General features: G+C 37.3%; 1 protein-coding gene across 2 annotated transcripts in view; it reads left to right on the plus strand.

Annotated features, from left to right (window-relative positions):
• The window catches only part of SLIT2 (slit guidance ligand 2), a 407,371-nt gene that overhangs the window by 267,814 nt on the left and 125,326 nt on the right, over window positions 1-14,231 (plus strand). For both annotated transcript variants that reach the window (XM_070791218.1, XM_070791219.1), the window contains exons 7-9: window positions 4,152-4,223; window positions 6,790-6,953; window positions 9,465-9,603. In XM_070791218.1, coding sequence (XP_070647319.1) covers window positions 4,152-4,223; window positions 6,790-6,953; window positions 9,465-9,603 — 375 coding nt within the window. The remainder of the gene's footprint in view (window positions 1-4,151; window positions 4,224-6,789; window positions 6,954-9,464; window positions 9,604-14,231) is intronic.

Consider the following 14,231-nt stretch of genomic DNA (forward strand, 5'->3'; position numbering starts at 1 on the left):
ACGAAACAAGGAAATGGAATTTTTATCAAAGAATTTTAATGTTTTGTGTTAAAATAGTATAAAGTCAAGCAGACATTCTTTTAACATATATTAATTTTTTAAATGCTTGTGATTGACCCAACCTTTAGAGAAAAAAATTAATGAAGAATTTAAGGCTTACTTGGATAGAGCAGTGGAAAGACTAAATACGTTAAGCCCTAATCTCCTAGTCTCTTGACAAGTAAATCAAAAGTTCACCCATCATAAACAGTTGGTCTGGGGCCTTTAAAATGTAGAGCTCCTGTTTTAAATACAGAGTTCAGAAAGTAGGTTACCCATTTTGATTGTTTCTATCATCCATGACTCTTTAAGAGATATCTTTTTATTATGTGGAAATAATGAAAGAGCATTAATTTGCACATCACCTTAAATTTCAGATTTCTAATGTTTTAGATCTTTAAAAATGTTAATTTGTGATTCATTTGTGAATGTATAGATATACTAAGGCCAAACAGGAGAAGATGGGCGTAAACACACTAGGCCACTGATGGAAATTCGTTTCATTAAAATATATATTAAGGGAGAGAGTGAATAAAGTTCAAGAAGGAAAAGCCAAGGTAGATGAAAGCAGGGAGACAGTTTATCACTTGTTTGTTCTTAATGAACTGACTTTTTATGGAAATTCTCATTGATAGGATTTAGAGTTTATTTTCCTAATAAGATACTATGTCAAAAGTAACACTGGAAACTAATTGTAGATCAGTATTTTATTTTCCTTGGACACGAGATTCAGAAATGACATATATCCCTTGACTTGCCAGGTTTATATGGTTTATTTATTTTTCTTTTCTATACAATAGACATAATTTAATTAAAACATAGTGGTCATATCCATCCAATATCAGACTCTCTGCCAAATCCTATGCTTAGCACTAGGGAATAAGAAGGAATAAATCAAGATCGAAGTCTGAGAGGGCCTAAATGATTACCAAGACTAACATTTCTTATTTATCCACCAGGATATCCTTTGTACATGAATATATTCTCATTACAAAGACAAAATCTTGAGGTTGAACATAGACTTTCATACAGGAAAAAGTGTTATACAAGTATAACTATACAAGTTTACTATACAAGTAAAGCAGTATATAAATTTGCATTATTTCATAATAGGAATTTATATAACACCTGCATGTTATTATACCTAATTAACACTTATTATTAATTTCAAAATAATTTCATTGGTTCCACATATTGTTCAGTTACCAGATATTAACATCAGTATTGCTTTGCCAGCATCATACGTGCTACATGCTAAGTCGCTTCAGTCGTGTCCGACTCTGTGCAACCCTTATGGACTGTAACCCACCAGACTCCTCTGTCCATGGGATTCTCCAGGCAAGAATACTGGAGTGGGTTGCCATGCCCTCCTCCAGGCGATCTTCCCAATTCAGGGATCAAACCCTTCCCTCTTATGTCTTCTGCATTGGCAGGTGGGTTCTGTACCACTTGTGCCATCTGGGAAGTCCTTGCCAGCATCAACACTAAATAAAAATACTAAGATAATTTCTTTAGTTGAATTAAATGAATTGACATTTTGAGAAATCTTCAAATTGATAGCCACTGGCTTCAGCGTGCAATGTAAACTCTTTTGTGTGTAATTATAAGAAACTAATGGCTTCCCTTCTATACCAGCTTCCCTGGTGGCTCACAGGGTAAAGAAGGATTGCCTGCGATGCAGGAGACCTGGGTTAGATCCCTGAGTTTGGAAGTTTCCCTGAAGCAGGGCATGGTAACCCACTCCAGTGTTCTTGGCCTAGAGAATCACCATGGACAGAGGAGCCTGGTGAGCTACAGTCCATAGGGCTGCAAACGGTTGGATACGACTGAGCAACTATGCACAGCACAGCATAAGAAGCTATAGTTCAAAATTAATGCATATCTGCTGAGTGTGAATTATTTTTTTAAAAAGTTATCCCCAAAGTCACATTATCCAACAGTCACATTAAATCTGTGAAGATTTAAACCATATAAAGTCAGCATAAATTTTGAGGATAGGAAAAGGGGTCATTTAAAGCAAATCCCTTTGAGAAGTGAAACCTTTTATTTCAGACATCGAGATATGTTTTAATGGTGTTTGAGAAAAATCTCATTTCACTTGAGTACCGGGAAATACTAAAAGCTTTTAGATAACGTAAGTCAACCAATTCAGTGCTTTATAGGTCCTTCATTCAGCGGGGTTTTTTTTTTTTTCTATGTGACTTGATTCTAATCAGTCAGATTAGTTCTTACATCATTCAATACATTCCAAAACTGGATAGTAAAAAGAATCCATGCATGTTCTAGATCTGTAGCTATCGCATCCTGCTTTAAGGAGAAATTTAAGTTAATTCCTTGACTCCCGAATACCCTGTATCCCACCATTGATAACCATAGCCACCAGCTAGTCTAAAGTGACCTCAGTGTATCTTGCTTAGCCCAAGCAGAACTGGCCCCATAGCCCATGGAGTCTCTGAAACATTTGAGTTGCCAGTATTTAAAAATTAGGAACCTTGGTCTAAGAGCTTCCTTCCATTTCTAGCTTCTTTTGAGCAGATCAGATTGTTTGGCAGCTTTCCATCACAGCAGAGCAATAGTTCATCAGAGCTGAATATTAGCTGCTACAACAAAGAATATCACCATCCTCAAGCTCCTCGTCGTCCCCAGCTGTCTGTCTGCTCTTCTCCATCTCTCTTCCCCATTTTATTTCTTTACAAGCAGCCTACTTCTCTCATGTATGTTTCCTGTCTGGCCTCTGTAGACAAATGAATGCACAATGTCTAATTCAGACACTTCTCAAGTATCAAACAGCATCCAACTGTAACCAAAGAACCATCTTTCCTGCCTCCTTCAGCAACTTGTCCTATGTAATCATCACCCTACTGTATCTTCTTTGTACTGGAATCATTTCTACATTTTTCACCCATTGCTGGGATAACTATCTTTCTCACTGTCTTGTCACAGTAAGACTAAAAAAAAAAGAACTCTGTCTTCTAAATCTTATTAACTCTAAGTTTTTGTAATTTGTGTAATTGGTTTCCACAGTTAATTGTATGCTATTTTAAGACAGGATTTTATGCCTGGTTTATTTTCAGAAATTTCATATTGCCATAAAAATAAGAGCCATTCAGGAAATGTTTGATGAATGAATGAGTAATAGCTGTAGTAGAGATAGTAGTAATAATACAACTGACAATGCTTGTGTTAGAGGGAAAGTAGGACAATATAGAGCCAAGCAAAGACTATATTTATTTTCTCTGTATCTCCTTTGACCATCCCTGTTCAAGACTCTAGCTTCAAGAAACCATGATCACAACCACACAGCACTAAACGAAGAACAGGATGTGTGACTACAACTAAAAACTGCTAAGGGACTTCCCTGAGGTCCAGTGGCTAAGACTCCATGCTCCCAATGCAAGAGTCCTAGATTCCATCCCTAGTAGGGGAGCTAGATGGCACACGAACAGCTAAGAATTTGCATGCCACAACTAAAGATCCTGCTTCCCTCATCCCAGAGCAGCCATATAAATAAAGAAACAAAAACTGCTAGAGTATGTTAAGCTTTTACTATATTGCTACAGCATATCTCATCTTTTCTACTCAATGCAAATACCAAATATAAATATCATTCTTCCTACTCACATTTCAACAGTGGCTGATGTCCACAGGAAAGAACCATTAGCAGGACTTGACAGAACTGATTCTGTGCTATTGATGTGAGATTTCAGCTGGAGACTTCAAATGGGTCTGTTTACTCGTGGACACTAATAATACATAATACCCTTCAAGGAACTGTAACTCTTCAATTATTTTTATTGTCTGATATTCTAATGGCTCATGTTCATTCCTTAACCAATATCAGAAGTAGACATGTAGGCACAAAGTGCATAAAGCTACATGGTCAAAGATACTGTGGCTAAAGTCGTAGGTTTGCAGTAAGTATTTGATGAATGCATAGCAGTATGTTAAAGTACGAAATTTATTTGTCATCTTGTGTATAATATAGTGCCTTCTTGATGCCATCTTTACCAGATACTTGTTCTGCATAATCACAAGAAGTTTTTTCTGTGTTAACATATGGAATGATCAGTAAATTTTCATATCTAAAATTTCTGACTTTTTTTATTCTACAGCACTCTCAACAATAACAACATTACTAGACTTTCTGTGGCAAGTTTCAACCATATGCCTAAACTTAGGACTTTGTAAGTAGCTTCAATATATATAAAATCAATTTAATCAATTGATTCTCCTTAAGTACTATTTTTAGCAAGTAAAGAAGATGACCACTAGTTCATCATGGGCTAGACAAGGGAAACACCACTTTTTAAAAAGTTCTTGATATAATATTGAAATAAATGAATTATTATTCTGAAAACTTGAAAGCTTCCTTTTAAATAATATGTGTTATGGGAAGTTTGGGAGGGGAGAAAAACATTTACTTTGAGCTATTGTGGAGGTCACATTTCATTAAGAAATGGAAGACTCCTTGATTGGCTGTCAGAAATGATAAATGGTAAATCTTTATGATTTTATTACTGTACAGCAAGCAATCCTAATAAAGCTAAACTGGCTCTCCAACAGTCTTTGTAATGTAAAATTACAGCATCACCCTTTAGTGCTTCTATAATTAAGGTTGTGTCAGCATTTATATTTTAAAATATCTTTTCAGGGGTTACAGATGGACATTAAAATATTTTAGATGGATAAAAATTATTCTCTAATAAAAATGTTTGCTATAGCTATTTTTTTTTCTTTAAGAACAGAATTAATCCTCAAAACCCAGGGTGGGGTATTTAGTTAAAGCATTTTCAGAGATAAATCTCATTTGAATTGGGTTTCACAATCACGAATCACCTTGACATAAAAAGTATATCATATACAATATGTGAGAAATTGTGGGAAACATAACCAAAGCAGTGGACTTCTTTTAAAAAAAATGTGTGTTTAAGTAGGGTAAATATATTTTGATAGTGTTTTGAAAATATCTTTCATTTTTACAGTGGCTTATAACTCAAAGCGTTACATTTATTTTCTCTCTTTAATCAAAAATTAGTTTAATTGCAACTTTTTAATGAATTAGATGTCAGTACTAATTCATGTTTTCTCATTAAAATCAAGTCTTCATGGGATGGCATTATAATTTCCTTGGAAAAATATTCAGGAAAATAAAATCATTCCAAAAGTAAGCAAATATAACTAAATTTTGTTTTCTTGGGGCTATCAGATTGAGACTAATCTGGCCCAGTGGGTCCAGTTCACTCAAACTCTATTTGATGAAATTGGTTTCTCATTAACTTTAGCTAATTTTTAAAAAACAAATTGATCAAGCTTTCAATCTGTGGAAAACTAAAGCCATTAAGACTGCAGAAACTCTGCCATCTGCATTTTTGATAGTGAGTCTTATTTTCATGTAAAAAAATACACTACAGTTTGTCATACTATTCAGGTTTTTAAAATTTTATATTGTTTTCTCATTTCAAATATATATGCATCTAATCGCATCACTATAATGTGCTTGGTTTAGATGGAAACACTTACAGAGCAAAGGTGTGGAATGTGCTTTGTAGCTTCCAAAAGATGCCACTGACCTCCTAGCAAGCTTCACCAGAGGTCACCCAGCCTTCCCCAAATGTCCCTTTCTGTCCTGTGGCATGCCATCTAGTTTCGATGGAAGACAGTCTGTTCTGTATCTTCAGGCTCAAGGAGAATGTAAAACAGTCATCTAATTTTAAATTCCCTTGCTTTGGTTGTTTCATTATTCTATATTATCATTGCTACTTAAAAATTCCATTTTTATGGTCCAATTATCTTTCTGGACTGAGTTCCATGTTTTAATATCCATTACTGTTATTGGGTTAGAATTGAGCACATCAGCTAAAAAGGGCTAAAATGGTATTACTATGTCATAGATGATTCTGGGAATGATGCTTTGATTTATAGTTTTGGGTGTCCTTTTCTTTAGTTTGAGAAAACATAAAAGCCAGTTTGAAGTCATTTACCTAATTTAGTGGATATATTTGTCTGATATTTTATAAATGGAGAAGTGCTATTTGCCACTTGAAAGGGATCCATGATCTGGTATGGATCTGTGCCAGCATAGAGGGGACTGGCTTAATTCCTTCACTCCCAGCCATCTATGTCTTTTAATTTCAATTCCTGCTCTTTGAGGCTATGTCCCCAAGAGCCAAAAGCAGCTAATCCCTTTTACTGCGATTAAACAAAAAGAAGGAAATCAGAATCAGGATGTGAAAAGAAACAGTTTATATTAAATTATTTTTCTGTCTGGTTCAGCAAAAAATGAAAGTGACCTGCTAAAAAGGTTTTGCCAGCAGTTTCTAGAGAGACTAATAATGACAAGACTAACTGGGAACCAGATTGGGAACCACAATTTTTATTAACATGCCTCCTACCCCTACCTGGCCTCTGATCTTCCCATTTCTCTGCCCACCCCCATTGACTGCCAGTATGTTGGAACTGCAGAGCAATTTGCCTCGGACTTCTGTGTGTCTCTTTGTCTCTTTGAATAGACAGCAGCAAAAGATTTTCATGGTCATGTTCAAGCTCTCTGTGTATTTGCTTAGCTCAGTAGATGAAGAGGGACTTGAGTTTGTGCTTATCAGTTTAATTTTTAGGAAAATAATTAAGTTGGCACGTATTAAGCTTTAACCTATTTTATGTTGAGATATAAACTTATTATGAATGAACTTTGCAAATTTTGAAATAACTCCATTCTGTTTTCTTGCTTTAAACTGCTTGGCTCTCATTCAGTCGACTCCATTCGAACAACCTATATTGTGACTGCCACCTGGCCTGGCTCTCGGACTGGCTGCGCCAAAGGCCTCGGGTGGGCCTCTACACTCAGTGTATGGGGCCATCTCACCTGAGGGGCCACAATGTAGCTGAGGTTCAAAAACGAGAATTTGTCTGCAGCGGTAAGAGAGAAAGAACCTTTCTGTTTTCATATTCCCGTATGCTATGATGTAAGGAACTGTGCAGGGTGCATGCTTGAAAGGTTTCACTGTTCCTCACTAACCTTTGCAGTTGTACACTAATCACTCCATGGAATTCCTCTGTGTTTGTGATGATGGTCATAGGCTGTAAGACAGTCCTGCATGGTTGGCAGTTACTGATGATTTGTACCTAAGTTGTGATGAAGGATTTTTAAGTTTTCACTCCAAGAGAAATGTAAGAACTTTTGAGATTATAGTTCTGTTTGCTACTCATGATTTTCCCTTTAAGAAAGATCATTCTTACTTTGATCTTAACAATTGGAAAAATGATGAACAAGAATTGGATCCTGGCTAGGAAACTGAAAAAGTAATAGAACTGTAGTTGAAAAGTGATAAAATACTTTTCATGTATATGTATGTACTAGTCGTTAAGTTCTGCCTAAAAGAGATCAATGACTGGCTTCAGTAACAAAAATATAAAAACAAAAATAAGACTTAGGTTATGTAAAGTATGAATAGGTGACTTTCAGTTCTTTCTATGTGTTTAAGTATTTCACCTATATTTACCTCCCTCATAACATCTGTAGAGAAATGTAATATTATCTTTATATTAGAGATTTAAATGCTAAGAAAAAGAGATGATAAGTAACCTTGTGCAAGGTTATAGAGTTGAGCTCAAGGACCTCAACCTGCACAGTCTGATTCCCAGTTCATATAATTATATGTTAATATGTTGCATAAGGGCCTTCCCAGGTGGCACTAGTGGTAAAGAACCTGCCTGCCAATGCAGGAGATGTAAGAAATGAGGGTTCAGTCCCTGGGTTGAGAAGATTCCCTGGAGGAGGGCATGGCAACCCTCTCCAGTATTCTTGCCTGCAGAATCCCATGGACAGAGGAGCCTGACAGGCTACTGTCCATAGGGTCACAAAGAGTCAGACACAACTGAAGTGACTTATCACACATGCATACACATGTTGCATAAATATTAACATATAATTCATAAATATAAGACTGTTTCTGCTTTAGAAGTGTTTGTTCAAAATAACAATATAGCAAAATTTTAAAATATTTATGTTTATAATGCATCATAAGAGGCTTCACTCGTGGTTAAGATGGTAAAGAATCTGCCTATAATACAGAAGGCCTGGGTTGGATCCCTGGGTCGGGATGATCCCCTGGAGAAAGGCATGACAACCCATTCCAGTGTTCTTGCCTGGAGAATCCCATGGACAGAGGAGCCTCGTGGGCTACAGTCCAGGGGATCGCAAAGAGTGGGACACGACTGAGCAATTTTCTCTTTCACTTTCAATGCATCATAAATAGCAGTTTCCTAAAGGCAGAATGAGAAGACATGCTAGTTCAGGATTATTTTATTGCTCCCTTTTCAGCCTTTTTATGTGTTTTCTCATATTTGTAACTCAAACAAATTTTCATGTAATGTTATGGAACATTGTCAATAGGTCTGATTGCTTTATAAAAAAATTAAATAAGGAAATGACTAACAATTCGTTACTAACCACTTTTTTCTCTCTTCACTTTTTCCTTCCTGTTTTCTAGATGAGGAAGAAGGCAAGTTGACGTTTCTTATTTAGACTGAGGCTATTTTTGTAACGTATGAGAACTTGTTGAGAGGGATCGGGTTAGTAATTAGCCAGCAGCCTCTTCCCTGTGAATCCCACCGGTAGGGCCCTTTCTCTGCAGAGCAGAGAGGGCTGGCCCTGCTTCAGGGACAAACCCAGCGTTTATAGACGCCCATTTGGTACAACATGCCTGATGGTCTGTTGTTTACCGTTTGAACAGAAAATTTCGGTATTGAATAGTAAAAACATATACCTGTGTGTAACTACACTTAGGCTAACATTTTAGGCTATACAAAGTCAAAAAAATCATCTAGATTACAACTAACAGAATGACATGATACAACTATCACGACTTCAAAAAAAGCAGTAATTTTGAACCTACCTAGAACTCAAACTTAGCATCATTTATTTTCCTCATACTTATCTGCACAGGATTACTTATTTAGAATCAACAGTTAGGTCCACCAAGAGGGAAGTTTTACTATTTTCCTTTCCTTCTTTAAGTTAAAGTAAGTTAAGCTACTTAAATTCAGTCAAGACCAGGCTCTGTCTAAGCTTATTAGAAATGAAATACAGATATTATTCTGAAATTGCTGCTTTTTTGAAATTCATAATAGTTTTGTATAGAATTCTAGTTTCAAATCAGAATTTAACCTTTCTCTTAAATCTTTTGAATTTTAAAAATTATCATTTTTGTAGTTTTAAAGATCTCATTTGTTTTACCTATGTTGATCCCAAGACATAAATGCATGCTTCCTAAACTATATTTTAGAAACATAGTGTCATCATATGATCAGGTATTTAAATACACGCATTTCTGTTCAGTAACATGCTTGTGATTTGAACCAGGTGTACATTTTGCACACTTAAGAAATTCAGGAAAAAATACAACTTCTATTTGTTTCTTTTTCAGGTCACCAGTCATTTATGGCTCCTTCTTGCAGTGTTTTGCACTGCCCAGCTGCTTGTACCTGTAGCAACAACATCGTAGATTGCCGTGGGAAAGGTCTCACTGAGATCCCCACGAATCTGCCAGAGACCATCACAGAAATGTATGTGCCCCGAATTCCCTCTTATTCCCTTCTCCCCAGTGACCCAAGCCATGATTTTCTTTAGGAGAATCTGGGTATTTCGAAGGCCAATCTGATCGATCAGCTTAGACAAATGTTCCTTTCAAAATTGTGTTGACCCTTACTCTGTTTAATTAAATATCTTGTTGAAGTGGCTAGGATTTTTGTTTGTTTGTTTGTTTAGCTCAGGTATAATTAAAAAGAATGAATTTTAAGGAAAAATAGTACTTGCCCTTTTCTTCAGAAAGTGTCATTAGGTTCTTTAGGCAAAATAAGAATGTGAGTACCTTTTCTCTCCAGGTGGATCTGGAGATCTGCCCTTGTCCATTTCTACTTGGAGTGGGCATGGTGGGGCGACGGTAAAAGAAAAAGTGGGGTACTAGATCATAGAAACAAAATAACTAGACGGTGTCTCCCTCCTCATGACATCACATTTTAAAATGCTGTTTTATTGTTTTACTTGAATTATTGTATGAATCTACTACATAGTATAAAAAAGATCAAATCAAAATATATAAGATTTTTAAATTAGTGAGCATTTTAGCTTATTTGACCCAATGGCTGCCTCCATTAAAAGTTAAATTCTTTTGACAAAATATTTCATACCTATTTTGTATGCATCTGCTGGGTTCATTTCTGTATTTGGCAAGAATCTTGCCAAATATATATAAGTCATGTGGATAAAAACAAGGTCACAGAAGATATAAAGTGGGCTGCTTTTATCATCTTGGGAGGTGAGCATTAGGAAAAATCTTTACCTTAATATCTACTAAATAAGAAATCACTTCTTAACCACCTAGTCTATGATATGTGTGTGTGTGTGTGTGTGTATTAAGTTAACTCTAAATTTGAATTTAATATTTTTGACGTGTTTGGTTGAAATAATAAAATAGGAACAACTTCTTGTGATAGGCCTACATGCTGCTGCTGCTGCTCAGTAACTCAGTCGTATCCGACTCTCTGTGACCCCATGGACTGTAAGCCCACCAGGCTTCTCTGTCCATGGGATTTTCCAGGCAAGAATACTGGAGTGGGTTGCCATGCCCTCCTCGATTTATACTGCATGCATGCTAAGTTGCTTCAGTTATGCCTGACTCTGTGCATCCCTATGGACTGTAGCCCGCCAGGCTCCTCTGTCCATTGGATTCTCTAGCAAAAGTACTAGGCTGGGTTGCCATGCACTCCTCCAGGGATTCTTCCCTACCCAGGGATCAAGCCAGGGCTCCTGCGTTGCAGGCAGATTCTTCACCACTGAGCCACTAGGGAAGCTGATAGGCCTCCAGAGCAAGCACCAAAAAAATCAAGTCATTTTCAAGAACTATTCATTATTTTTTCACCTATTAACTTCCTTATTTTATAAGAGAATAATCTTAATTCAGAAGACCCACTAACATTATTTTAAAGTATTTAAATGTGCTTTAAAGTGTACTTATAGCTTTGCAGTGCTTGACACAGAAATAGAATAAACATTTGCACATGATAATATTATTCTCATCAAATTTTTAATTAAGGAAACACTCTTGGCCATAAAGAACATTTTTATATTTTCAGTTCAGTTCAGTTCAGTCTCTCAGTCGTGTCCGACTCTTTGCAACCCCATGAATCGCAGCACGCCAGGCCTCCCTGTCCCTCACCAACTCCTGGAGTTCACTGAGACTCACGTCCATCGAGTCAGTGATGCCATTCAGCCATCTCATCCTCTGTCGTCCCCTTCTCCTCCTGCCTCCAATCCCTCCCAGCATCAGAGTCTTTTCCAATGAGTCAACTCTTCTCATGAGGTGGCCAAAGTACTGGAGTTTCAGCTTTAGCATCATTCCTTCCAAAGAAATCCCAGGGCTGATCTCCTTCAGAATGGACTGGTTGGATCTCCTTGCAGTCCAAGGGACTCTCAAGAGTCTTCTCCAACACCACAGTTCAAAAGCATCAATTCTTCGGCGCTCAGCCTTCTTTACAGTCCAACTCTCACATCCATACATGACCACGGGGAAAACCATAGCCTTGACTAGATGGACCTTTGTTGGCAAAGTAATGTCTCTGCTTTTGAATATGCTATCTAGGTTGGTCATAATTTTCCTTCCAAGGAGTAAGTGTCTTTTAATTTCATGGCTGCAGTCACCATCTGCAGTGATTTTGGAGCCCAGAAAAATTAAGTCTGACACTGTTTCCACTGTTTCCCCATCTATTTCCCATGAAGTGATGGGACCGGATGCCATGATCTTCGTTTTCTGAATGTTGAGCTTTAAGCCAACTTTGTCACTTTCCACTTTCACTTTCATCAAGAGGCTTTTTAGCTAACCTTAAAAGAAGAACACTATGTGCCTTGGAAAGTGCAAGTGACATTCTGCAAAGGAGAAACACTGGGGACAAAGGGCAGAGGTGGCAGTGAGCATTTCGCTTTAGGAATTGCACAGTTGAGCTTAATTAGAGTAAGTAGTACATGTTGAGGCATCATGAAAAATGATGCCTCAAAAAGACATCTCCATTCAATTTTACAGCCATAGATTACCAAAGGCCTCTCATCTTAGAAGATATAATATATGACAGAGTAAATAGTAGAAAGACATAGTAAGTGTTCACATAACGAATTGTGTGTCCATCTATTCAGGCCAAACATTAAGTAAGTAAGCACTTACTATAGAAAGGCAACATACATTCTCCAGAGATCTCTATCAAGTGGCATGCAAATTAAAAGCTGTGAAATGAGGTACAAAGTAACACACATTCTAAAAGAGGAAAAATTATAAAGTTCATGGTATTTATTACAGAGGGCCTAAAGTGGAAAGCAGGTTATGGTAGTTAACCAGAGTCCGAAAGCTTTAGTTGGAACCCGAAGTCTGCCTGTCCTTTACTAACTATGAAGCTATAGGCAAGCTACTTATCCTTTATAGGATTGTCTCCATCTCTGAACTAACTGTTGTTGTTAGTTTGTAATGAAAGAATTAACATATGTAGGGCTTCGTGTGCTTGTGCGTGCGAGTTAGAGTCGTGTCTGACTCTGTGACACTATGGACAGGCTCTGTCCATGGGATTCTCCAGGCAAGAATACTGGAGTGGATTGCCATGCAGTCCTCCAGGGGATCTTCCCAACCCAGGAATCAAACCCATGTCTCTTATGTCTATTGCCTTGTCATGGTTCTCTACCCCTAGCACCACCTGGGAAGCCCCCTCATGTGCTTAGAAGATAGCAATCATTCAATGAATGATACCTTGATTGTTGAAGCCTTCATCCAGGAGATAATGTATTAGATAGGCCTTGAAGGATAATTAATGAGTGAATTGCAAAGATGAGAAAGAGTTTGCAGAAGTAATTAACATTATGAGCACAGACAATAAGAATGGAAGTCTAAAATACTGCCAAACAGGAACTCAGTTTGATGGGTTTTTGGTATCTGGGAGTTCAGGAAAGAGATAAAGTTGAAAAGGTAGGTTGAAACTAATTCATGGAGGCGCTTGATAGTATGAGGATCTAAATCTTTCTTTGGAATGTGTTCGAACACAGGAATTTGAATCTCCAAGGAGATTAATCTGATGTCTATGTACCAGCGGTTTGGCAAAAGAAGAGAAAACCAGGCTTGAGGCTTCTATTGTGTTGGTCAAGGGGAGAGGTCATGAGAGCAGGAGCTAGGAAGTGATAGTTGGAATGATGATGTGGAAGCACATGTGATAGCCAGTACAGAAGCAGAATTAATAGGATTTGGCATTTGATGAGATGAGAGAGTAATGGAGAAAAATGAACCAGAGATGATGCCAAAATTTTAAGTATGAAGGATATGGATATGGTGGTTATAACATTGTATGTAAAAAAACTGAGGAGTAGTACCAAAACTGGGAGGGAAAATGATGGTGAGCAAAATCTGTGAAATACTGAATTTCCAATAAGGTGTTTAGAGATACTATAATAATAAAGACTGTCATAATTTGGAGCAGGACATGACTTCAGACAAAGACTTTGGAGTAACTGTTATTACAAAAAACAAAGTAGATAGTTGAAGGCATCAAATGGCCAATGGAAAGGAGAAAAAGAGAAGAGAAACCTGAGAGGACTAAATTAAAAGAGCAGATGGCCACAGTAGATAAAGGAGGAAGGGGCTTCTAGGAAAAATGATCTGCCGAGTCAGATACTCCAGCTGAAGAACCAAGAGGAGATCTGAGAATAAGTCTCAGAACTTGACTATATTACTCTTGAAGGGTTCAAGATAGAATGATAGCTGAATGAGTCGCTTTTCAGAGTGTTAAGAAAGATTAGAGGTGATGAATATTGAAGAGAACAGATATGAAGTAGTTTGAAGAGTTTGGCTGAGAAGGGATTTTTTAAGAAGACAATTGGGTAGATTTGAATTTATTTTGAGATACAGAAATCTGCAGTCCTTAGAAAATCAGAGAGTAAGAATGGGTTTAGAGAGTCATGAGGGGCTTCCCTGGTGGCTCAAATGGTAAAAAAAAATCTGCCTGCAATGCAGTAGACTCAGGATCAATCCCTGTGGTTGGGAAGATCCCCTGGACAAGAGAATAGCTACTCATTCCAGTATTCTTGCCTGGAGAATTCCATAGACAGAGCCTGGTGGCCTACAGTCCATGGGGCCACAAAGAGTCAGACATGACTGAGTGAC

Source organism: Bos indicus, chromosome 6, assembly GCF_029378745.1.
Source record: "Bos indicus isolate NIAB-ARS_2022 breed Sahiwal x Tharparkar chromosome 6, NIAB-ARS_B.indTharparkar_mat_pri_1.0, whole genome shotgun sequence".
NCBI classification, from domain to species: Eukaryota; Metazoa; Chordata; class Mammalia; order Artiodactyla; family Bovidae; genus Bos; species Bos indicus.